This window comes from Aquarana catesbeiana, linkage group LG04, assembly GCF_042186555.1.
Source record: "Aquarana catesbeiana isolate 2022-GZ linkage group LG04, ASM4218655v1, whole genome shotgun sequence".
In the NCBI taxonomy this organism is placed as follows: domain Eukaryota; kingdom Metazoa; phylum Chordata; class Amphibia; order Anura; family Ranidae; genus Aquarana; species Aquarana catesbeiana.
The window spans coordinates 148,650,988-148,677,603 of NC_133327.1; the positions used below are offsets into that span (position 1 = coordinate 148,650,988).

Here is a 26,616-nt window from a genome sequence, read left to right on the forward strand (position 1 = left end):
GTTCTGCTCGCTTTCTCCTCCTCCTCCCCTCCACCTCTGCCATATTTGGAAAATTTTTTGGGGGTTGGGGAGAGCAGGTACCTAGATATGACATGACAGGTACCAGCTCCCATTTACACTCAGATCGCCTAGTCAAGCTCTCCTCCCCCATGAACTGCCCGCAACCTTCTTGAACACGTCACAAGTCCCAGAAAGCTGTGGGACCATTTACGAAGCGCAGTGAGGCTCACACATGCACAGTGGGCAGCCAGCTGTGAAGCTGCAAGGAGTCACAGCTGGCTGCCCACAGTTAACATCCCGGTACCAGGAACTGAAGACAACGGGTGAAGAACCCGTCCCAAGTGAGGACAGTGCTGGATTCCTGGACGAACGAGTGTTTGTTTAAAAAAAAAAAAAAGTCAGCAGCTACAGTTTTTGTAATAAAACCAACTGAAAACAGCTTTAAAGGCTGGAACATCTTCTACAGGAATGGTCAATTCTTTAATAAGGGCAATACACAGGCACAACTCCTGGAGAAGTAGACCATTTTGTGACAAAAACAGAAAGAGTGTTTAGAAGCCAGGAATTACAGAATGCACATTAGTTAGAATACAGGCTGACTAGGTTTTGGTGAAACTGCTGATTGAAAATCAGCTTGTTGAGGTCCCCTCCTTTAAACTGGTTGTAAACCCTCTCATTATACTCAGCGAAGTGACTGGCCTCAGGTGATACCCAGAGATGAAACAAACCCTCTTACATATGTTTTACTTGTTTATTTGCAGTCTTCTCTTTTACATCCCTTCAAAAGTGCTGAATTTAGATCAAATCATCTGTCAGGAGCACAGAGGAGGGGGCTGGGAGCTGCAGTTACAGCTCTTTTACAGTGTGTGAGAGCTGTTTGGAGGAAGGGAAGGGAAGGAAGACAGAGCTGTGTCCTGAATAGACAAGCTGTGTGCTGAGCCCCCTCCCTGTCAGAAATGTATCTCATGTGTGCACCAGAGGGAAATGACACTAACAGCTTTGCAGAGACAAGTAAACACTACAGATATATGTGCTTTGTTCATATTTCATGACTGAGGTTTGCAACCACTTTAAAGAAGGGAGGGACTCAGCATCCAAAAAAGAAACTCCCTGAAGAACACAAGACAGAATCAGAAACAAGTTGTACTGAATCCTAAAACCTTGCATAGACAGAAGTAACTATCTCCACTCAAATACAGGAAAAAAATAAATAAATAATCGAGGAAGGCAGGCATGGCTGCCAATGTAGGAAGTTTCAACTCGGACCTTAGAGAAATGAAACAGGCCCAAATTTTCCAGTGCCAAGCTTACCTTAGCACAAAGAGTAAAATAGGTCCTAATAGACGAATCGCCTGCAGCCACAGGGTGATCACCCTTCTGCTTGGTGCCAGACATGTTGTTTATGACCAAAAAAAGTGTGTACCATTAAGAAAAGGAGGTATTTCTAAATAAAAGAAATACTCTACTTATCCGGTTTCTTTGCTGCTTTCTGTCCAGTGGGCGCCATCCAAAAGCCTGCCCTTCACCAGGTTGACTATCTGTTCATCTTTGGAGAAGTCAGTGGTATCACAGTTTTGGTCAGGTCTGTAGATCAAGCTGCACTTACACATCTTTGCACTGCCCATTGGATGGAAAAGGCACAGTAATGTCATTAGTCAGGACTACCAGAAACTCCAGTATAGGGGGTCATACAAGACAGGGCTGTCTGGTGGAGTGCCTGAAAGGGACCAGCAGGTGTGTGCACATACATCTCTGGTGGCTGCCTCACAAGTCCCAGCCAAGGAGAAAATTGCACAAAGATTTAACTTCCCCTCACATGATTGCCCAGCCACATACCACAAATTCTGTAGTGATGCACACACAGTTTAAAAATAAGGTTTTAAGAGTAAGATTCTTCAGAGAGATTTCTTGTAGTGGTTCAAAAGGTTCCCTTGTGAGGGCCTGTAGGACCACTGATAGATCCCAATTGGGAAAGTGCTTAACCGGAGCTGGTCTGGATCTGGTAAGCGCCTTGAAAAATCTTATAACCAAGGGCCTGGAAGAGATTGGACTTTCTAGAAATACTCCCAAAGCGGCTGTTTGCACCTTAGATGTGCTGACTGACAAGCTTTTGTCTGCCCCATTTTGAAGGAATTCTAAAACACTAAATTTTTTACCTTTCTCTTTGTCGAATGACAGAAAGAGTTGTAGACTTTCCAATATTTAGCATAGATTTTTCTGGTCACTATTTTTCTACTGGAAAGTAAGGTAGTTACCAAAGGTTGTAACAGACCTTTGTTTCTTAACAACTGCTCCTCAGATACCAGGCCGTGAAGCTTAGACTGGCCACTTCCGGATGCTGTATCGGACCTTGTAGGAGCAAGTCTTGCTGGAGAGGCAGCTGCCAAGATGGTTTGACTGCCATCTGTAGAATGGTGGTAAACCATGCCCTTTTTGGCCAAAATGGAGTAATTAGAATACTGACACTTTTTCCCTCTGTACTTTTCTCAATACCAACGGGATCAGTTGGAAAGGAGGAAAGGCGTAACCCAGATGGAAGTTCCAGGGCTGAATTAACGCATCTGTCCCCTGGGAACTGTCGTTTCTGGGAATCCAGAAGAATACTGGAAGTTGTATATTTTCTTCTGACGCAAATAGGTCTATTTGTGGTTGACCCCAGGCCCTGGTAATCATTGCAAAAATTTCCGGATCCAAGCTCCATTCTGCCTCCTGAATCCGCCTTCTGCTTAGATAATCTGCCACTACATTTAGGATGCCCTTGAGGTGGACCGCTGATAAGGACAGTACATGATTTTCTGCCCAAACCAGGATCTTTGAAGCTAGCAACTGCAGTGTTTTTTTTTTATTTTCCATGAGGTTTTATTTCATGTGTTAAATTATATTTTCATAAGAGATATATGCTGATAAAATATAGGCATCGGTTTCCACTTTCAGGCAGGAAACCCTTCAACAGGCAAATAATTTAAAAACAGTTTTGTGGGGGGGCGTGGCCTGGACAGCAATGTGAGCGAACGCGTCTGAGCAGAGCTCTGCTAGTGATCTATCCTGCTACTGACATCCTGAACGTATCTTGCTGGCAAACCGCCCTACATTTGGGGTGACTACTCCAGCTGCTCCTGCACTAACATGTCTCCGCCGAAAAGAAGTACCGCTGCATCCTCCTCCCTGGACAGATACCACCGGGTAGATCGTGACCTGGAGGGACAAGATGGCGCCTCGGCAACATCTCACACTGCCCAACAGGCAGAACACGAGGCGGCCAACACTGTTAAAGTCCTGGAGGCGATTTCTGTTTGCCAAGCTACATTAACCTCTAAGATAGAGGAAGTGAAGGTGGACATTTCGCTGATCCGCCAGGACATGACCAAGATCCGAGAATGGGTCACAGAAACAGAAACTAGGATAAGTAGAGCGGAAGATATATTATACCCCCTACAACATTCTCAGGAGGACCTGCAGCGTCAACTCCAACAACTCGCTCAGAAACACGATGAGCTTGAAAATCAGGCCCGCAGATCCAACATCCGCTTCATCGGCCTGTCGGAGGGCTCGGAAGGCCCTGACCCAGCCACTTTCTTAGAAAAGCTTCTCATCACCACTTATGGCAGAGAGGCCTTCTCTACTACGTTCGTCGTGGAACGCGCCCACCATATGCCTGCCCGCCGCCCTCCTGAAGGTGCACCACCAATAGCAAAGCTATTGAATTTCAGGGATCGAGATGCCATCCTACGTCTGGCAAGAACCAAGGGGAATATACCGTTTCAATCGGGCCAGGTGATGGCTTTCCCGGATTTCTCTGCAGAGGTTCAAAAACAGTGGGCCCGCTTTGGAGAGGTTAAACGGCATCTAAGGGTCCACAACCTGAAGTATGCGATGCTGTTTCCAGCCCGTCTTCGGGTGGTGGGAGAGGATCGTGCACATTTTTTTGAAGACCCGACTCACGCAGTGGCTTGGTTGGATCAGCGTGAAGCAGAGAGGAATCATCCAGCCAGTTAGACTTTCAGTTCAGAAGTTGGGAATGTCTGTAAGTTGCCTTATTTACTTTTCTTCTACTGCGAACAGCGACTCCCATACTGTACCTGTAAAGGATCCCAACCTCGCACGAGACTATCATGTATAGGGGATGTTTTACCCCAAGTAATTGAGGAACTCGGGGGGGGGGGGTTTAACAACCAAAAGGGTTTTTCCCAGATCACTCCGATTCTGTGGGACTGTGCATCGCACAAGCAAGTATTTCCGCAAATAGACCTACTCGGAGGACTGTACTTTCACATACTTACCCTCTTTCCAGAAATGCTTCTTTTCTGTGGGGGGAGAAGGGGGGTTGACAGTCATTTTGAGTTGTTTTTCCTTTTTTCTTTTAGTTACCAGGAGGTTTTTTTATATACCATGTATAGATACTATATATCCTGGCGGAGTGGTCGGTTGGGAATATTTGTATACCGGCCACTGCTAAGTAATGCCGTCTGTCACTTACATTGTTAAAGTTTACACCAGCGTTTGTTCGCCCTCACTGGCGGTACTTGATCTGCTAATGAGGGCGATAATGTGCCCCCAGTGGATGAAGGTTAAGGAAGTGCGAGCTATATTTTTCCCTGCGAGTAGACAGCTATTCTCGCACAATCGCACAGGTTTTGGGTTGTATGCCCCAGCCAAGTTGGGGAGGTGGAGGGCAGGGAGGGGGGAGGGGAAATGTTATTTGATTTTTACATGGTTGTATGTTTCTGGCACATTGGAGCGTACTGGTGGACACTGTATAAGGCATAACTTGCTAATGTGTGGCTGGGAGGTTCTCGAGTGGTGTGGAGGGTGGGTGCTTATGTCCCGGGCAAATCTCAGTGACATGCGTCTCAATAATTTTCAACAACTAAAGCATGACTAGCATAAAGTTCCTAACTTGGAATGTTAGAGGGATCAGGGACAAAATCAAACGCTCTGCGATTTTTGGTTGTCTTAAAACCTATCGCGCAGACATTACTGTTTTGACTGAGACGCATGTTACTGGACAACTTCAGAGTGCCTTAAGGCGCCCTTATATAGGCTGGACCTATCATGCCACCCACACCCCATATTCACGGGGGGTTTCTATCCTAATTACCAAAACCACTCCATTTAGCTGCATATCAGTTCAGACTGACCCTCAGGGCAGATTTATTTTCCTACACTGCACCATATCAGGTACTCAATATCTCATATTGGCATTTTATATACCCCCACCGTACACCTCCACTTTGATTAATGAGGGCCTGCTCTACATGACAAAACACCCCTCAATACCAGCCGTTTGGCTTGGGATTTCAATATGGTCCTAGATCCATCTGTGGACAGGATACAGTTGAACCGGGACATTCAGCCCACCAACACTACCAGATTTGGACGCACACTGGTGGAATTCTCTCTCACAGACACATGGAGACAACACCCGGGGGACCGTACATTTTCTTGCTTTTCAGCGTCACACTCCTCCATGTCACGCATAGATATGATACTAACCTCAAACATCTTACTCCCTCTGTTAACAGACTCAGGCTATCATACTAGATCTCTATCTGACCACGCTCCATGTTGGGCCTCCCTGACACTATCCCTGTCGGCAGGGCCTAGGTTGTGGCGCCTCCATCCCTTCTGGTTATCGGCACTGGGGGATCAGGAAGACATACCTAGTGAGTGGCAATACTTCTTTAACACCAACAGAGACACCGCTACTGCGGGTATAGTCTGGGAATCATTCAAATTACATTATACATTATATTAGACCAATTACACTTTGAAAGGGCTAAACAAAAATTATTTTTCACAAAGCAAAGAGTATTTGAACAAGGTGAACGGGCAGGTAAATTGTTAGCGTACCTGGCTAAACAAGATACTAGACCTCCCATGGTTGTCTCCCTAATGGCCACGGGTGATGTACTATTGACTGATCCTAAATCGGTGGCGGGTGCATTTTGGGAGTACTATGCCGACCTGTACTCGTCTAAAGTGCAGGTTACTGCACAGGAAACTCGGGCCTTTTTGCAGGATGTTCCCTTTCCTCAAATCTCGGAATCACAGTTGGAGGCCCTTGAGGCCCCGCTTACCGTGGACGAGATTGCGGTGGCTGTGGCATCCTGGTGCCTGCTAAGGCTCCCGGGCTGGATGGCCTGCCACTAGACTTTTACGCAGCTTATTCAGAGGTACTAGTGCCCGAGTTACTGAGGTTATATAACCACATTTTTTACTCTGAGTCCCTTCCCCATTCACTCAGACAAGCGGTGATTATAGTGCTTCCCAAACCGGGTAAGGATCCCCTTTACCCCGAGTCTTATCGCCCAATCTCATTGCTCCAGGCTGATATCAAGCTCCTGGCAAAGATTCTGGCTATTCGCCTGAACCAAATCATTTTATCCCTAATACAACCGGACCAGACGGGATTCATGCCCAGGAAAAATACGGCCATGAATCTACGTCGTCTGTACATGAATGTTTCGGCAGTACATGAGGAGATCGGGAATAGGGCAGTGGTGGCACTAGACGCCGCCAAGGCGTTTGACTCCGTGGAGTGGGGGTACCTGTGGGAGTGCTTGAGGGGGTTTGGATTTGGACCCAATTTTATAAAGTGGGTTAAGCTACTCTATTATCTACCTGAGGCCAGTGTGTCAGTGAATGGGAGAACATCGGACCCATTCCCCCTTGAACGGGGAACTAGACAGGGGTGCCCACTTTCCCTGCTCCTTTATGCATTGTCGATGGAGCCACTCGCCATTTCCCTTAGGAACAATCCAGAGATACAGGGCCTTAGAATAGAGGACTTGGTGGAAAAGGTGAGTTTATACGCCGACGACATGCTCCTGTACCTGGAGGATACAGGCCCGTCGCTGCAGGCTGCCCTCCAGACAATTGAAAATTTTGGAAAACATTCGGGGTTACAAATGAACTGGTCCAAGTCACAAATTCTGCCTCTAGACATATCACCCACTAGACTATCAGCAAACCTCCCCCTACAGAGAGTAGCAAGTATTCAATATTTGGGAATACAAATAACTAGGGATCCCACGGAATTTTTAGATAACATAGAACCGCTCTTCTCATACCTAAAATCACACATACAGATATGGGCACGCCTTCCGTTGGGGATCATGGGCAGGATCAATCTTATAAAAATGATCATAATGCCAAAATTTTTATATGTGTTCTGGAACTCACCAATACTCATCCCCCTCAAAGTATTTAAAACAATCGACAAACTTATCAATTCATTTGTGTGGGGCTCGTGTAGGCACAAATTGGCGTGGAACACTCTTAAAAACCCTACCTCATCAGGAGGGGCAGCCCTTCCCGATTTTCACACATACTAAATAGCGGCACAACTATCTCACTTCCACTACATACACAAAACACAGATAGCGCTAAATGCCAGGCTCTTGTTTGTAACAAACCCAATAAGGATACCTACACCCCCCTACAGGTTTTGTTCAGGGGTAGAGCTGGTGGGAGGGGGAACAGTGGGCCGAGGACCCCTACTGAACCAACATCAGCGTGTCTGGGAGATGTCATTAAAATTAATTGGTGCAGATTTTTTTCATTCTCATACTCCTCTATGGCACAACCCGCAAATGAGAGAATTACTTTCGATCCCTGGTGTGGCTGGATGGGCTACAAAGAGGATAATTTTTCTACATCAGGTGATTACCCCATCGGGAGTAAGAGACTTTAATTCTTTGAGTGTTGAGTTTCAACTACCTCCACGCATGTTATTTAATTACAGACAACTGAAACATGCCCTACAAGCACAATTTGCAAACGGTTTCCCAAACCCACAAGTGCTATCCCTGGTAGATGTCATAACGGGTGTAGAATCGGCTAAACTGATATCAACTTTGTATGTGGCCCTGCGGGCACGTTTGATTGCGAGCATAATTGATACAGCAAAAATTAGATTGGAAGAGGACATAGGCTCAGTGGACGATGATGATTGGGACGAGGTTCTAGAAAACGTCAAAAAGGTCTCCCCTAGGCTCCCGGAGCGTATGACGCAGCTATACATAATCCACAAATCCTATCTCACACCAGCTAGAATAGCTAAGTTCTCCCAAAACCAGAACACTCAATGTCCAAGATGCACAAGCTTATCAAGCTCTTTTTTTCACCTTATATGGTCTTGTCCGGTTATCCAGAGTTACTGGACTCAAATTATTAGATTCTTGCATGATGATATGGGATCCCCTGTTCAGGTGGAACCGGGGGTATGTGTACTGGGGCTACTCCCAGATGTTACTATAGATAAATTTACTGTTACTTTTCTGCATAAAATGCTCTTTTGCGCCAGAAAACTAGTGGCTAGACATTGGATGAGGGTCATCCCTCCTACTTTACAGGATTGGATTAAAATGGTGAATCTGTCCCTACCCTACAAAAAGGTTATATATAAACATAGGGGGTGTCCGGATAAGTACAATAGAATATGGGATAAGTGGCTTAACAATATTAATACTTGTGATGTATAGTTATATGTACAATAAGAGGTTTGGTGTTGGGAACTGTCCTTGGGTCTACATATTTATGATAATATACCACAAGATGGGAAGACGTAGAAAGTTTTGTGTTCTACCAGTGTGTTTTGTTTGCCATTATTAAAGTGCCAGAGTGTTTTTTTTTTTTTAGTTTATTTCATTTAAGTTTGTGAATGCATATGTATACCACACAATTATACAGGAGACATGTATATTGTATAATATGAGTGTATTCTTTCAACATGTAATTTTTTTTTCTCTGAATAAACATGTTTCTCAAAAAAAAAAAAAAAAAAAGCCCTGTCAGAGACAGTGTATACCCTGTCAAGGACAGAGACAGTGTATCCTCTATCGATTGAAAAAAAAAAAAAAAAAAAAGTTTTGTGGAAGCATTTAATCAGGTTCTGAAGTGCAGTGTCTTGTGCCCCCTTGCTTGTTTAGGTAGGCTATGGTAGTGGCGTTGTCTGAGAGGACCGGGACATGGGAACCTTGAAGGATTGGAGAGAAGGCATTTAATGCTAGGGCGACTGCCCTTAGTTCCCTCCAATTTGAGGACCTCTTTGCCTCTGTCTGAGACCACACTCCTTGCGTGAAGTTTTGACCCAAGTGAGCTCCCCAAACCCACATGCTAGCATCTGTCATTACAACCTTTTCTATTGGAAAAGACCAGAGCAGGCCCTTTGACAGATGTTTCTGACTTCTCCACCACCAAAGCGATCTTTTGACTTTGGTGAGGATTTTTACCTTTGCTTTCAGAGATTCTGTCCTGTGATTCCATATTCTCAGGAGAAAAGTCTGGAGAGGTCTGAAATGTAACCTTGCCCATTGAATGGCTGGCATGGTTGAGGTCAGGGTACCTAGGGATGACATGACTTGCCTGACTGATAATTCCTGATTTGTCTGTAAGGAGCCTACCACATTTTGGACTTTTACCTTTTTCTCTTCTGAACAGATCTGATACCCCAGGAATAGTACTTCCTGGGCCGGATTGAAATTAGAATTTTGCATATTTATAATCCAACCCAAGGCTTTTCGGGGTCCCTAACAATTTTTCCCTGGAAGGGGCAAAGAAGAGTAGGTCGTCCAAGTACGGAATTACCGCAATCCCCTGCAGGCGGAGAGGTGCGAGCGCTTCTGCCATTATATTTGTAAATATTTGTGGGGCAGAAGAAAGGCCAAAAGGGGAGGGCCTTGAATTGTAGGTGCAGAACCTCTTTCCCCAAATCTATCGCCATCCTTAGATATTTTTGAGACTGCGGGGCTATGGGGATATGCAGATAGGCATCTCGAAGGTCTATTGATGCCATGAAGCATTCCTTTGTCAATAGGTTTCTGACCGTGAAGATGGAGTCCATACGAAACCTTTTGTATAGGACTGATCTGTTCAGCGGCTTGAGGTTTAGGATTAATTGGAAATCTCCGGATGGCTTTTTTATCAGGAATATAGGAGAATAAAATCCCTGGTAAAGCTCCCCCAGTGGAACAGGAGTCACAACCCCTTGATCTATCAGATCCTTTAACAGGTTCTTCATTGCTAGGGATTTTGTTACCTCTCTTGGGAGATTTGTCACAAAGTACCTTTCTGGGGGGAGATCTGAAAATTCTATTCTGTAACCCTGGGCTATAACATTCAGCATGTACTGGTTTTCTGTTATGCTTGCCCAATAGGGGAGAAAGCCCTGAAGTCTTCCTCCCACCTGTAACCGGTTGTCATTGCGTCTTGCTGGATGACGCAGGAGGATGGAAAGAGGACATTCCCTTTGCCCTTTCCCCTCTGCCCTGACCAATTTTTCTTTTTCTCTTGAGGCTTGTTTTGTTCCTGAGCTCTTTGAGGACGAAAAAAACATTTGACTGGCTGTTTCTTCTTCTCGACAGGAAAAGATTTCTTTTTATCTGCAGTCCTGTCAAGAACTGAGTCCAAATCAGGGCCAAACAATAAATCTCCTAGAAAAGGGACCCCGTATAATTTATTTTTAGATGCTGCGTCCCCCTGCCAGGTTTTTAGCCATAATGCCTGTCTAACTGAATTAGTAAGGGCTGCAGCTTTAGCTGTCATCCTGATAGATTCTGCTGATGCATCAGAGACATAGGCTACGGCCGCTGAGAGAGTAGAAAAGGAATCAAGGATGTCTTGCTTAGGGGAATCCGCTATTATATGAGCTTTAAGCTGATTTACCCAAAACTCCAAGTTTCTGGAGACGCAAGTGGTTGCCATTGCTGGCTTAAGGTTGCCCATAATGGATTGCCAAGCCCTCTTGAGTTGTTGATCCATTTTTTTATCCATGGGGTCTTTTAATATCCCCATGTCCTCAAATGCCAGATCAATAGACCTTGATATTTGAGAAAAGGCTGCAGCAAGTTTTGGAACCTTATTCCAGAGAGCCGCTGGGTCTTCATCAAAAGGGAACCTTCTCTTATGAGCCCTAGAGAAGAATGGTTTCCCATCAGGATCAGCCCATTCTTTTTTGATTGTCTCAGAAATCACTGCGTGGACAGGAAAGGTACAAGTCTTGGGCTCGCTAAGCCCTGCATACATTTTGTCGTGTAAAGACATTTCTTTATGCTCTTCCTCCAGGCCCAGCGTAGCATAAATAGCCCTCAAAAGGTCGTCCACTTGATCCAAAGACAATTTATATTTGGAAGACATATTCACCAGCTCATCCCCATCCTCATCTGATTCATTAGAATGAGGGGGGGAAAGCCCTTCCCGGTTCAGAGGACCCATCTCTGCCTCCACTGCCGGGACTAACAGTGAGCCTTGAGAGGACTGTGAGGTAGTGGGCTGACTTGCGGATGGATTTGTAAGTGAGGATCTGAAGGATTGAATGGTAGCATCAAATTCCTTTTTGGCAGATGCGATCAGATCGCTGCATGCGGAAGCGGTTTCTTCCCTCACCAAGGAGTCAATGCACGCTTGACATAAAGCCTTTTTCCAGCCTTCAGTTAACTTAGTTTTGCATGAAGGACATTTCTTTTTAATCCCAGGGTCAGAGCTCTTGGTCTGCCAAGATAAGGGAAAAAAAAGAGAAAAAAAAAAGACAAACCATCCTTTAGAGTCAGCCTGAACACTCAAGATGCTCACCACAGGTGCACAGTGAGAAAAACAACAGACTCATGTGCCCCTCCGCCACCAGGGGGAAAAAAAATACCCTCAAGTCCCACTAAACATTTAGGGAGAAGAGAGCTAGAGAGAGACCACATAGTAAAGTTGAGCAGAATCTACAGTCTGCTCCTTACCTGGGCCTTGCTGGTGCCTGTGCCTGTCCCACTTGCTGCGGTTCCTGAGTCCATGCTGAGGCAGCAGCGTGATGCTTGTGGCGAAAACGCCGGTTCCGGAATCCAATAACGCCTGTGCGCCGGACCGGAAATAAATAGGCACCAGACCTATTCCTCCCTCCTCCCCCTGCGCTTCCAGCGGAAATGACGCCTAGCACCTGCCCGTCGGATGCTGCCCCACTTCCGGTTACCTCACATCCGGCGGATGCAGTCTCTGACTGCCCTTCCCAAGATGGTGGTGGCGTCAGGAAAAAAAAGCATGTCCTGGCCAAAAAAGAAAGTGCCTGCCATGCCCGACGCCCCCCCCCACCCGGAAGCGGTGATTCCTGGAGCAGTCCTGGCTCTCCCCGAGCACTGACTAGGGAGAAGGAGCCCATCCACCCGACACCCGTAAGCCTGTGGAAATGGGAGGAACCGGCTCTCTTGAGGTAGGAAAAAATAGTGGAGTAGGGAGCCTGTTCTCTCAGGACAGCGCCTTGAGAGCTCCAAACTCCCACATGTGTTCCCTCCGGAGGAAACACAAAAACTGATAAGTGGGAAGGAGCCTCCTTTTAAAGTTTGGTGGAGGTGTGTTTCCTGTCAAGTGGGTGGAGCCACGCTCTCTCAAGGTGCTGTCCTGAAAGACGTTAAGGGAAAAAATCTCACCACAGTCTTTAGCTTGCTAAGCAAACACAACAAACAGTGAGTCTTCAGAGATGGGGAACTGTCAGAGCTCTGATCCAGATAATCTGCAAGGAATCCTTAGGTTAAACTGTCCTGACCTAAATGGCGGCATTCTATGCTAACTGGAATAGTTCTGCTGACTGTAGGGCTATCACAGAGAGAACAGTATATGAACTTAGGCCTCATGTACACTGCTGCTGGTAAATGGACGTTCAGAGGCAGTTGGCTGCTTTTTTTCAGCTGCCCCTGAACTCATCCAATGTTATCTTATGTGTACATGTACACAGGTTTGTTTAATGTCATTTCTAGGCAATTGAGATTAGAGGCCTTTTTTGGAAAGCAAAAAAAAAAATGGAGTTCAGACGCGAGTTTAGAGACATTTGAAGCACCAAACGCTTCTAAAACATGGCAAAAAAAAAAATTAAAAAAAAAAATTGTTTTTCAAACGCTTCAAAAACGCAAATGCGGCTAAACACATCATGTAAACGCGGCAAAGCGGGCGTTTTAAACGTGGGTTACTATCTGTCTCAAATTGCCTAAATCGTTCAGGAGAGGTTGTAAAAATGCCCGTGTACATTAAGTCTAAGAAAATATGTGCTTGTAGGCTAATTGGTGACACTTACAAGAGATTCAATATCCAAAATTTTAATCTACTAGTACCTGTTAAAAAGGTACAAAATATTCAAATTCACGCAAAACATATATAACTGAAAAGAACACGACATCCATTCTCTTAAAGACATCAAGGGATACTGAACAGGTGTGAGGGGGGAGGGGTTTTAGACTCAAGAAGACTGGACCTTCAGTTTTTTTTTTTAAATTTACCTAATGTCCATTTCTTTTACAAGCAGTAGTATAACCTTTGTTATAGCTGTGTCCCTCAGTGGAGGAAAATTCTCTTTTAGCTATAATATTTCTACCCATTGACCACTGCCTTACATGAGGGGCCAGATAAGTAGATCACATGCCAAATACAGGTTTGGTGCATTATTTAGATTGGTCCATGTGAAATGTGATAACTGCTATGAGCAAAAACACAAAAAGAAACCTGTCTTATGAACTCTACGGGACCCTTCTAAAACATGAAGATACAATTACTAAAAACATAAGATAATTATACCAAAAAGAAAAAAACCGGTTGCAGTATATCACCTTTAAAAGGTTTTTTTTTTTTTTTTTTTTGGTATTTTCATTTAAAAGCATTCTGGCCATCTGAACATCTGAAATAGGAGACCAATTTTTTTTTAAACCTTTTTAACATACGACTACTTACTATATATTACATTGACCAACACACTGTTAAAAAGGATGCCCTTTTCCAACTGCCCCATACCACAATTTTTCAGATAAATCTTTCACCCCTGTTTATGTACTTGATACAGTTGCATGATACAGATGTTCAGATAGTCAGGATGTTTTTAATTTTAAAAATACAACAGCATGTGGCTTTAATGCATTAATACATTTTTAAAGGGGATATACTCCCGCATTTGTTTTTTGGTATAATTATCTTATAGGTTTAGTAAAGATATCTTCAGGTTTTAAACAGGGTCGGTAGCGTTCATAAGACAGGCTTTTTGTGGAGATTTTGTTATGCTGTTAATTGCAGATAACTCCAGACCTATAGGGGGTTGAATAGGTACAAGATAGAGAAATAAAGTAACGAAAAACAAAAAAACACAAAGCCACACTATGTCCTCCCATACCTGTTTCAGGGGTGATCTTCAGATTAGGGTGATCTTTTGTTTCTAGTCTGGTAGATGCCTGCTGTCCCTTTCGTCCACGCACAGGTGGAGTTCCCTGCAGAACACGGAAAAGTATTGTATGAAAAACAGCAGCCCTAAATTTTCACCAGCACCACACACATCCGTACATGAATATTTGCTGGCAATTTTAGTATCAAAGAAGGGCATGGTTAGGTGTGCAAGTAAGATCAGGGATAAAGTTGGGAATAGTCCACTGCTGACATTAGGACCAGGGGTAAAAGGAGCTTATGATTTTTTTGGCCATGTGTGAGGTATAATATTGCCTCAAAATATTAGGTGTTGAACGTGAGTTGGAGTCAAAAGTAGTTTGGCAACTGACAGGTATCCCTGCGATTTGCCCATTTTTTGAAAAATAAACCATTTTAATGCTGATACAACCACTAGCTTATACATCTCTTCACTCCAACACCATCAGCCAAAGGAAGAAAATGAGGATGGCTTGTGCTAGCTCTAACTTATGACTTTGAGCTTACACAGGGGGTGCATATTCTCTCCATAACTCATGTGACCGCATTGGGGCTTGGTAGTTGCCTTATTCAGGCATTCACACATGGTAGAAAAGGTAGCAAGTCATATTACCCTATAACCAAAATGGGAGTTATACTTCACTTCCAGCGACCTACCGAAAAGGAAAGAGTACAAGCTGATAAACTACACAGATGCACTTTCAAGTAAAGTTGGGAAGGAACAAATCGAAGTAGCAGGACATGCCACTACTTTTGATAGTTTTATCTGGCAACCTGTACCTTGGAGTACAGTACAGGATGCAAAAGGTTTTTAGAGACCATGAGTTATATGCTGTTTTCTTGAAGCGGAACAATAATTACCTTCAAGCACATCTCCCTCGCTGGCTGCTGACATCTTTAGCCAGTCTTCCAAGTTCTGATCATCAGTTATTTTTCATTCATCCTCGCAGATGCTGAAATTTTACTCTGAGCTACATGTGTGCACCTCAGTGTAGTGTGGACAGGCAGGTCAGAAACTCTACTGCAGTAGAGGCATAGAATGTCCCTTCTGCATTAAAAATAAACCTGCCTGTTTGCAACTTTTTTTAAAAATAAAAAAATTTAACTTTTAAGGTGCTTGGACACTGGAAACCTCCTATTCTTAAACCATTCGACATACCCAAGCATTAAAACTGAGGGGTGAGCAAAAAACATAGTAACTGAGAACTGGCCCACAGAAAGAACAAAAAACCCAAATACTCCAACAGCAGCTTGAAGCACCTTGCGGCCAAAGTTTGGATCAGCTGAGGCCTGAATGTCCACCTTGTTGAACGAGGATCAGGTGGTGGCCTTGCAAATCAGGAATACAGATGCTTGATCCTGAAAAGCCTAGAAGACAACAGCTCTGGTGGAATAGACTCTGATGGGAAAGGCAGGAACTTTGCCCTAAGGGTGGAAAGCCCTTGGAAATAAGTGGTCTTATCCCACTGGCAATGTTGTAGAGGGAGGCAGGGTGACTTCTATGAGAGTCCACAGGCAAGACAAATAGACTCTTGCAAATAGAGGTTGTAACTTTCAGGTAGACCCTGACAGCCCTAACCACATCATGGCAATGTAGGACAATTTCTTTGTTATGCTTTATGATTTACTGCTGGGGCTTTGGGGCAGGGCAAAGGGAAGAGAGGACAATGTTCTAATTGAGGTGAAAGGAGGAGACTACCCTAGACAAAAAAGGAAAAAAGTTTTGATCTCAAAACCAACTTTGTTGCTGACCAAAATAAGAAAAGGCTCAGACTTCATGGGGATCAAGGCGGCAACCATAAAAGGTGCTTTCACACCCGCAATCTTGTTAGATGCAAGATACCGAGGCAGCAGGGATTCCTGCGATTAGGCAGCCGCATCGAAAGCAACAGGAGGCTGCCGTCTCCCGCAGTTAATCGCACTCCCTGCAGAAAAGTCCTGATAAGGGACTGCGAGTCAAGTGGTTATTGGAAGCTTGCCCCTTGAGGTAACAATTTGGCCACATCTGGTTTTCTCCACCTCTGACAAATATTTTGAAAGATCAATGGGTGCAGAGCCCAGTTCCCCTGGTCTAAGCATTTACAGCTTAGAAAATCCACCTGCTAATTTTCCACCCCCCGAAATGCGGATTGCCGATTGAGCTAAAATGCAAGTGTCTGCCCATGAGACTAGTTTCTTTCAGGGCCGCTAGGTTTCTACTGCCCTTTTGATTCATGAAGGCACTGCTGTGGCATTGTCCAATTGTGCTCTGTGGGTGACCTTGTAAAAAGGGAAGTTCAATTTTATAGACAGTCTGATGGCTCAGTTTCAAAATGTTGATAGGTAGTAGAGCTGCATGATTAATCGTTAAGAATCAAAATCACAATCTTTTCCCCCCTCGCAGTCTGCCAAGTTTCACAACAGTCCTCAGTTGCAGAGCCAACTATAAACATTGTAATGTTTTGTTCTTTAGATCAAAAGGAATGAACTTCGGTCTGTAAATGAGGGCAGTAACACTTAAAGTGTTACTAAACCCAGTAATATGAAAATAGTCCACCCGCCCAACACAGTGCCACTATATACCTTTTTGGATGATCTGTATACCACTGTTACATGATAAACTGCACAGTTTCTCCAGTGCTGAGAGTTCAGGAAGGAGGAGATTTCCACTGCAGCCTGTACACACGCCCACATGTGTGATGTCAATATCATGTGACCTGGCCATCTCTGAGAACAAGTAACTGTTCTCTCCAGCATAAAAAGACACAACTGAGCATGTGCAGGTCAGTTACTCTACCTGTGTTAGCAGGTCTATACCCAGATAGACAGTATAGAAGGGTGGAGGATTTATGCATACAGGATAAAAACAGCCTTTTTACGCAATGCAGAGGAATAACCCCTTAAGTTCCACAGTGAGTATAACAAGCATGCTGCATATACAGAATGATTTTACTGTTGTGGATTTAGTAACACTTTAAAGACTAAACCTTTTTCTGACACTTGTTGGTTTTAAAGTTAAAATCATTTTTTGCTAGACAATTACTTAGAACTCCCAAACTAAAATATATATATTTATATATATTTATTTAGCAGAGAATAAAATGGTGGTTGCGGCAAATATTTTATGTCACACTGTATTTGCGCAGCGGTCTTTTAAATGCAATTAAAAAAAAATACACTTTAATGAATTTTAAAAAAAACTAAATAGTAAAGTTAGCCCAATTTTTTTGTAGAATATGAAAGATGTTGTTACGCCGCGAGAATCGTGAGCTTTATTCCAAGCAAAAAAATTGTTATTCTCATTTTGCCCAGAATCGTGCAGCCCTAATAGGTAGTTGTGACTGAAGACCATGTACTCTGTCAGGGGGTCAGTAACAAAGTTGTAAACTCTGTTCCAGCCTGTAAGGTTTGCATCTGTCCTTACCACATTCCAAGTCCTGGGAAGTATTGCATTCCCTAATTCCAGGGCAGGCTTGGAAATCCACCATGTCAGGGAGATCTTTGGCTAACGGACAGTAGCATTGGCCAACCACAGATTGGATTTTTCCACATCTTGATATTGGACTGAAAGGGTCTGGAGTGAAACAAAGGGAAATGCCTCAAAATGGAGACAATCATGAGGTCCAGAACCCTCACGCAGATGTAAAGGGATGTTGTTGTGACCAGATGTTCACTGGAGCTTAGGAACACCATCTTCACTTAAGGGAGGAAGATTCTTGCTTGGGATGTGTCCAACTTTTGATCAAGTGCTCCAGATGCTGTGTTAGCTGGAGAGCAGACTTCGAAAAGTTGATTACCCAACCAAAGGTTTAAAGTAACTGGGTGGGTCTTTGGATATTGGGGAATCACTTTCTGGCAGAGGAGTCCTTCAACAAGGGATGAAAAACCAGAGGGAGAAGCACTTTTGTGAACACTCGGGGTACAGAGGACCACAGCAAAATGCAGGAAGCACTGATGTAAATGGGAAAATTATGTCTACTAATTCAAAAATTTTCCCTTTTCTGAGCGAAGCAATAACAGATCTTAGATGTGGCATATCTGGATTTTGCAAAAGCATTGGACACAGTTCCCCATAAACGTTTACTGTACAAAATAAGGTCAGTTGGCATGGACCATAGGGTGAGTACATGGATTCAAAACTGTCTACAAGGGCGAGTTCAGAGGGTGGTGATAAATTGGGAAATACTCTGAATGGTCAGGGGTGGGTAGTGGGGTTCCACAGGGTTCTGTGCTTGGACCAATCCTATTTAATTTGTTCTTAAACGACCTGGAGGATAGGATAAACGGTTCTCTGTATTTGCGGACGATACTAAGCTAAGCAGGGCAATAACTTCTCCGCAGGATGAGCAAACCTTGCAAGAAGATCTGAACAAATTAATGGGGTGGGCAACTACATGGCAAATGGGGTTTAATGTAGAAAAATGTAAAATAATGCATTTGAGTGGTAAAATATGAAATCTATACACTAGGGGGAGAACCTCTGGGGGAATCAAGGATGGAAAAGGACCTGGGGGGTCCTGGTAGATGATAGGCTCAGCAATGGCATGCAATGCCAAGCTGCTGCTAACAAAGCAAAAAGAATATTGGCATGCACTAAAAAAATGGATTAACTCCAGGGATAAAGGGAGAATTCTCCCACTCTACAAGACTCTGGTCCGGCCGCACCTGGAGTATGCTGTCCAGTTCTGGGCACCAGTCCCCAGGAAGGACAAAGAAGAGCAACAAAGCTAATAAAGGGTTTGGAGGACATTAGTTATGAAGAAAGGTTGCAAGCACTGGAGAAGAGACGCATGAGAGGGGATATGCTTTCAATTTACAAATACCATACTGGTGACCCCACAATAGGGATAAAACTTTTTCTCAGAAGGGAGTTTAACAAGACACGTGGCCACTCATTAAAATTAGAAGAAAATTTGTAGAGGGTTCTTTACTGTAAAGGCGGCAAGGATGTTGAATTCCCTTCCTGAACGACCACAACATACAGGGATATACAATGTAATACTGACATATAATCGCACACATAGGTTGGACTTGTGTCTTTTTTCAACCTCACCTATGTAACAGACTATGTAACGATGTAAGAGCTTTTAGATTGCATCTAGAATTTTGGAACATGTAGAAAAATCGGTTTAGCGATTTTAAGTCCAGTATTGGGATGATGTCTCCATTTTGATATTGGACTGTAACAGGTTTGAATAGAAACCTAGAGACCTCCCTTCTGAAGGAACTGGTACAGCCACTCTACATGGTACACCTAATGTTGGTACAAGGCGGTCATTAAAGCTTTTGTATAGATACTGACTTGAAGCTGGCAGATTGGAAGGTAAAAGTGAGGAGGGGGAAGAGATAGAAACTCTAATTTGTACAGCTTTGAAATGGCACATTGGAATTAAAGGTCTAAGATGTCAACAGACATCCACCCACTCCAAGGAGTGGGGGTTTCCCTTCATTGTGAGGAAGGCTTGGGAGTAGAAGTAGAAGCAGAAGATGTAGGCTTTTTCTTTAGGTGTAGGAGTACCTTACCTCCAGTAACTTTCATCATGAAGATGCATTCACGTTTTTTGTTTTATTTTTAACAAACATGTTCAGCAGACTACCGTGAGGGGGAAAAATTATTTTACCCCCTGCAGATTTTGTAAGTTTGCCCACTGAGAAAAAAAAATGATCAGTCTAATTTTAATTGTAGGTTTATTTTAGCAGTGAGAGACAGAACAAAAAAATACAGAAAAACACATTTCAAAAAAGTTATAAGTTGATTTACATTTTAAATGAGTGAAATAAGTATTTGACCCCTTCAGAAAACATGACTTGGTGGCAAAATCCTTGTTGGCAATCTCAGAGGTCAGACGTTTCTTGTAGTTGGCCACCAGGTTTGCACACATCTGTCCCACTCCTCTGTGCAGATCCTCTCAAAGTCATTTAGGTTTCAAGGCTGACGTTTGGTAACTCAAACCTTCAGCTCCCTCCACATATTTTCTATGGAAGTAAGGTCTGGAGGCTGACTAGGCCACTCCAGAACCTTAATGTTCTTCTTCTTGAGCCATGCCTTTGTTGTCCTTGGCTATGTGTATTTGGTCATTGTCATGCTGGAATACCCATCCACGACCCATTTTCAATGCCCTGGCTGAGGGATGGAGGTTCTCATCGTCCCTTTGATGCTGTGGAGTTGTCCTGTCCACATAGCAGAAAAACTCCCCAAAGCATAATGTTGCCACCTCCATGTTTGATGGTGGGGATGGTGTTCTTGGGATCATAGGCAGCATGCCTCCTTTTCCAAACAGGGAGAGTTGAGTTGATGCCAAAGAGCTCGACTTAGGTCTCATTTGACCACAACACCCTTGGAATCTTCGAGATGATCATTAGCAAACTTCACAGGCCTGTACATGTGCTTCCTTGAGGGCGCTGCAGGATTTCAGTCCTTCACAGCGTAGTGCGTTACCAATTGTTTTCTTGGCGACTATGGTCCCAGCTGCCTTGAGATCATTGACAAGATTCTCCCGTGTAGTTCTGGACCGATTCCTCACTTTTCTCATGATCATTGGAATTCCGTGAGGTGAGAGCTTGCATGCAGTCCCAGACCGAGGGAGATTGACAGTTATTTTGTGTTTTTTCCATTTGCAAATAATCGCACCAACTGTTGTCAACCTCTCACCTGCTTGGCGATGGTCTAGTTGCCCATTCCAGCCATGTGTAGATTTACAATCTTGTCCCTGACATCCTTGGACAGTTCTTTGGTCTTGGTCATGGTGGAGAGATTGTAATCTGATTGCTTCTGCTTCAAGATTTCTGGCTCCCATGTGTCTTTTATACAGGTAGCAAGCTGAGATTAGGAGCACTCCCTTTAAGAGTGCTCCTAATCCCAGCTTGTTACCCATATAGAAGACACATGGGAGCCAGAAATCTTGCTGATTGATAGGGGATCAAATACTTATTTCACTCATTAAAATGCAAATCAATTTAGAACTTTTTTGAAATGCGTTTTTTCTGGATATTTTTGTTGTTTGTCTGTCTTTCACTGTTAGTATAAACCTGCCATTAAAATATAGACTGATCATTTGTCAGTGGGCAAACATACAAAATCAGCAGGGGATCAAATATTTTTTCCCCTTACTGTAAGCTTTTAGTCAAAATCATGTGCATGTCCACAGAGATCAAAGAGAATCTTGAGCCCCACAGGGGTCTATTTTGGCTGTGGAGAATCAAGTGCTTTAGGCAGACTAGTGCACACTGCATTCATTTATGTGTCCACAGTGGAAAGCATTTGGCACAAAACCAGTTTGTACCTCATAAGATACAAGGGAGTGAAAAGCCTCTGCTACATAATCAATGTCATTACTTTACCTCCATATCTAAGTAAAGGAGGTTCCACTTCTGATTCCTGAACAGGGTCAGGAGGAAAAAGAGAATGTATTAGAATTTTTGGTTTCAGGAATGTACAACTATCAAAAGTTTTCCAAAGAACTCAGACATAGTGACAGAGAAATCTCAGTTATAAGCCAGCCCCGTTATGAACTGTCCTCTACCCAGCATACCGCAATTCTATAAGCCACAGAAAACAGAGTGTGAAGCACCTATGTTCCTCAATCGACTACAATAAAAAAAATTTATCTTTACTGTATAGGACACAGGACCCAGTATTTACAGTCCAGTGAGATATACAGGGATTTATAGTTGGGAAATCCAGAAGCAGCCCAACTAAGGGATGGTCTGCTGCCACTGATCAGACCAATAAAAGTTTAATTATCACATGGCAGAGTTATGTGAAGGAACCAAATCCTGGAATCAAGGATAGATGGAGAGAAGCCCTCAGCAAGGCAGAGGAACAGTCATGACCAAGGAGAGAACAGATGATCAACCTGATGCTACAGAGCAAGACAAAGAAAACCATAACCCTGGGGAAGCTCTTGACTAAAGAAGCAATGAGTCCCCACCATTGAGTCAACCAGCAATCCACCAAAATAACAAGTGGAAAATACAACAAAACAGGGGACCTACATGCTGGAATCACAACAGAAAAAAAACAAAAAAAAAAACAAAACAAAAAAAAAAAAAAACACAACATCTGGGCCCTGACCCAAACAAAATCATATGAGGAAGTTTGGACAATATAAAAATCCAAAAGATAAAAAGCAGTTGATAAAACTGAGGTGTACCCTCAACCTTACAAACCAGGACAGAGGCCCCATGATGAGGAAAGGGCTGCTTGGTCAGGCAACCAATCATTTAGCAAGATAACGTTAAAGAGCCCTCACATTACACCACACCAATGGATTGATAAAAAGAACCTCCCCACAAATAAAATTAAAAAAACAACAACAACAACAACAACTGGAGTGAACCCCAGGGGAGCCAGCCCTAAAATCATGGCAACTAAGCAGGACCTTTAAAAAAGTGGGAATAGGTAGGACCAGAGATACGTCAACAACTTGTGCACCCAATCACACTGCCTGTAGGATAAACAGAAATCCTTCCACTCAGGATCTAGAGCCTACCAGAAGATTGACAGGCAACACTGCATAACTAGTTCCACAACACACAGTTCAAGAAATCAAACACCTTGTCGTGGGTCCATATGCTGCATCTTTCACCAAGGAGAGAGTGGCAGGCATCTCAAACCACTTTATAGGCAGTGTCTGCCTGACTGGGAGCAGGAATGAGGCAGGACACCGTGATTAAACATAATCCAAAGGCTGCAAAACACCCAGACAAAAGACTTAACTTCTGGTTATCAGGTCCCATGAAGACCTCCAGACTTACACTATTCCCCATAGAGCGATACTTGCGGCAGGACCATGTACTATAGTTTTTATGAATACAAAGCTATCTATGAAGGTAGGACAGGCGGAATAATAAAAGGTCCGCCTCCTCCATTCATAGAGCATCTTTCATTCATGGAAGCTACAGTACAATGGAGAAGGGGGGTGGGGGGTGGAAAGAGTAGTTATAGTTTTGATACGTACCTGTGACAAGTCTTTCAAGCTCTATTAACCCCTGTAGCGTCCGAATATTACGGCTGAGATATATATATAGAGGACAGAGGATTTCAACTATGGCAGCTGGCACCAACAAGGGACACATTGAATCAAATATAAGCACCGTCCCTTGTGCTGCCATTTAATAGCACAGCAGTTAATGAGCTCCCTGCACTTCAGCCTGACTGGGCTTACTCACAAAGCAAATCAGATACAGGGTCACACCAAGGGCTTTGCCACAAAGCTGGACCCAGAAAGTATTCCGCTGCTAACACGCTTCACTCAAGTCTAGAAATTTCCACAATGCACAGTCCAGTGCCTGATGGCCACAATCCAGGCTAGCCCCACACATCCAGTCCAGCAGGGTACGGTCTGCATAGCTACTACTGAGGAGCAGCCGATCTGGACAGCTTCTATGTAGAGAACAGTTCAAACAGCAGTATAATAAGAAGTTTTAATTGAATAATCGAGGAAAAACCACCAGTAGTGTAGCAAAAACCTTGTTTAAAGTCACCAAGGTTAGAAAACTAGCAAAAAAAAAGAGAAGGACTTCTTTTTAGCAGAGCTGAAGAAAAGGTATCCAACCATCTAGGACACTAGAGGAAAAAAATTATATTGAGGAGGGGGTTGTGCACGAGCTGGTCTACAAATTTTCCTGTTTGCCAGTGTACCACCTCTTGCAGGTGGTAGCATTAACAGACTGCAATAGAAACCTTGTATCTCTAATAAACCATAACTAATCTCTAATGGACAATAAAGTGGTGCTAACAAATACAGTAAGCTCTTTGCACACAAGCTTAAGAGCCATATACTGTATGCCCAGCCTTATATACATTACTGTAAGAGCAATGAGCCAATAAGGCTTATTCAACAGAGTGCAAACTGCAGTGCCCACAGGAATCCATTAGAAGTGTTTGTGGACTGATCTGACTTCATAAAAAAGTAGATTTTGATTGGTTGCTCTGGGTTTTTTCACTTGAACACTTAGTGATTGTAAACTCTCCCTCACAACTTTATCGCATAGTAATCCTCATAAAAAAAAAAAACATTCATTCATGATTGCTGCTAATAACTGTCTCCTTGTTTTGCTGTAATCTGTCCCGTTTTTATTAATGTCACCAGCGCATGCGTTTCCCTTCCCTTGATTTACGGCACGCTCGGTGTACAGTCCAGCCACTGACATGGTGCCGTGAATGGTATTTCTGCTCCCAGCAGCGCAGCCATTTAAGATCACAAGACTGCAGCGTTTTTTTTAGTTCCTGGTACTCTCCATGTGACAGTGTGATGTCACATGGGGGGGAAAACCTTGTCAATCATGCTGCATTCTAGAGCGGCGATCAGCTGCAGCAGGACTAACAGGCATACACATGCAATCATGCTTAGCTATTATAAGTAATTCAGCTAACTCGGCATTGAGCGGCGGTTGTCGTGGGAACATTGGATTGAGAACGAGGCTTGGCTATAACACGATTGTGCATGCGCGAGACTGCGGCGAAGGGAAACTTGAAAGGGTGGAAAATCGGACTCAGATAACAGTACTGAAGATAGTGCTGCCTTATCCAGGAAGAAAAAAAAAATGTTCAAAGTTAAAAAAAATAAAATAAAATAAAGTAATAGGCGATTGTAGCCGGATTAGCTTATGTGATGCTTGCTAACAAGTGATCAGAACAAAATAGATGAAAAGCACCATAGGGATTGCAGGGTTTACTTCCTCTTTAAGGGTTGATTTACTAAACCGGACAAGCGCAAAAACTAGTGCAGCTGTGCATGGTAGCCAATCAGCTTCTAACTTCAAACTTGTTCAATTAGTCTTTGACAAAAAAAAAAAAAATCCTGGCAGCTGATTAGTTTCTATGCAGAGCTGCACCAGATTTTGCACGCCCTGGTTGTAGAAAATCAACCCCTTAGCCACTAGCAGTGTTCACTGAACAAGCCTAATTCTGTCTATAGACCCAGGCTGCACACACTGCATGATCTGGGCACATGTCATATTATGAAGCTAAGGAATCTGACAGAAACAGACAGACAAGGAGTCAGGATCAGCATGCCCACTCAGTCAAATACAACATCATTCACTTGAAAGTATCACATACCTCGCACGGTGACGCACAGAGCCTGTGCCATTCCTACAAAAAAAAAACAAAAAAAAAACAGGCATACTTCAGGAATGACGCACATTCACACAAGCAAGTCTCTTATGCAGGGTCTGTCCCACACATGAAATATGCTGCATGCGGTTTCCGGGATTATAGCCCATACTTTCTTTTCTGCCCACACAAGGAGAGTGGGATAACAGCAGGAGATAGGGGAAACACAAGGGAGGAGGAGGGGTACTTCGGGAGTACTGTGAAATTCATTCAGCCAGCCTGCAAATCAGCGCAATACGTGATTATTGTATGTAGTATCCCCAGAAAGAGGGGCAGGTTGATTGCATCAATCAGCATTCAGCCAATGTCTGCTGTGTGGGAAGAATTAATTAGGGGCTGACCAGAAATCGGAAATGACTGAAATGATTATATAATACATCAAAAAATAGCAGAGACAGGATGGCTTAGGGATAGAACATAAGATTTCAAAGGGAGAGAGCTGCATAAAGGAAATGGGGGTAAAAAAAAAACAATTAAATACATGCGGATTATGCTATGGTTAGAAGACAAGCGCTGAGCAAGAAAACCAGAAATGTTGACAGGCAATGTTACACCAATGTAATTTAGCACATTTATTTTACTAACATGTTTCTTTTTCACATCCTCATTAAGGTTCCCATTGCTGTCACTGGACGAGGCTCCACTCATCGGGTTTTCATGCGAACCATGGCTGCCCAAACTTCCGTATCCACTGGAGCCACCGTTATGGACAGGCTGAATGGAGACAATGCATTGATAAACTGTCCATGTACAAGGGTATAAGACATGTTCACCCCTTCCATTACAGCATTATAAGCTTTTTTTTGTAAGCCTTTTCTATGCACAACTCAATTTCCATGTGTTTTTTTAGAGGTAATCACCATCTCCCTGTCTAATATCAATAATATGCTCATTACAGGCTATATTGTGCCATATAAAACACATATGTGGCTCCCAACGTAATCTACCATATATTCCTGGAAACATATCAGTAACACACAAGGTCTATATGAAATCCAGAAAACTGATTAAAAAGCACTCAAATATGGTTTATTTCAGCCATTTTTAAGCCAATTACAATACTCTTTATAATGTAATTTAACTACTGAATACTTCAAAACATTAGTTATAATAAACTGATTAACATTAAAGAGAAAGTCCACCCCAACACTAAAAATCGCTACATCTACAGACATCCATGATCTAACACTAACCTATATAGCCCTGTAAAGAAGAAAATCGGTATACATACCTTTTTTGAAGCCGGTCCGGTTTCCAGCGGCAGAAGCTCTGCAGAGAAGATAGCTGACAACAGTTGTGAACTGAATGGGAAGTGACGTCACCCATAGAGTTACTATGGGGCTTCCATTGTCGGCTGC

The 26,616-nt window shown here is 43.4% G+C and overlaps 1 protein-coding gene across 2 annotated transcripts in view; it reads right to left on the bottom strand.

Annotated features, from left to right (window-relative positions):
• Positions 1-26,616, bottom strand: part of PER2 (period circadian regulator 2) — a 132,141-nt gene that overhangs the window by 37,462 nt on the left and 68,063 nt on the right. For both annotated transcript variants that reach the window (XM_073625862.1, XM_073625861.1), the window contains exons 13-14: positions 25,844-25,972; positions 14,135-14,228 (exon numbers count right to left, since the gene is read on the bottom strand). In XM_073625862.1, coding sequence (XP_073481963.1) covers positions 14,135-14,228; positions 25,844-25,972 — 223 coding nt within the window. The remainder of the gene's footprint in view (positions 1-14,134; positions 14,229-25,843; positions 25,973-26,616) is intronic.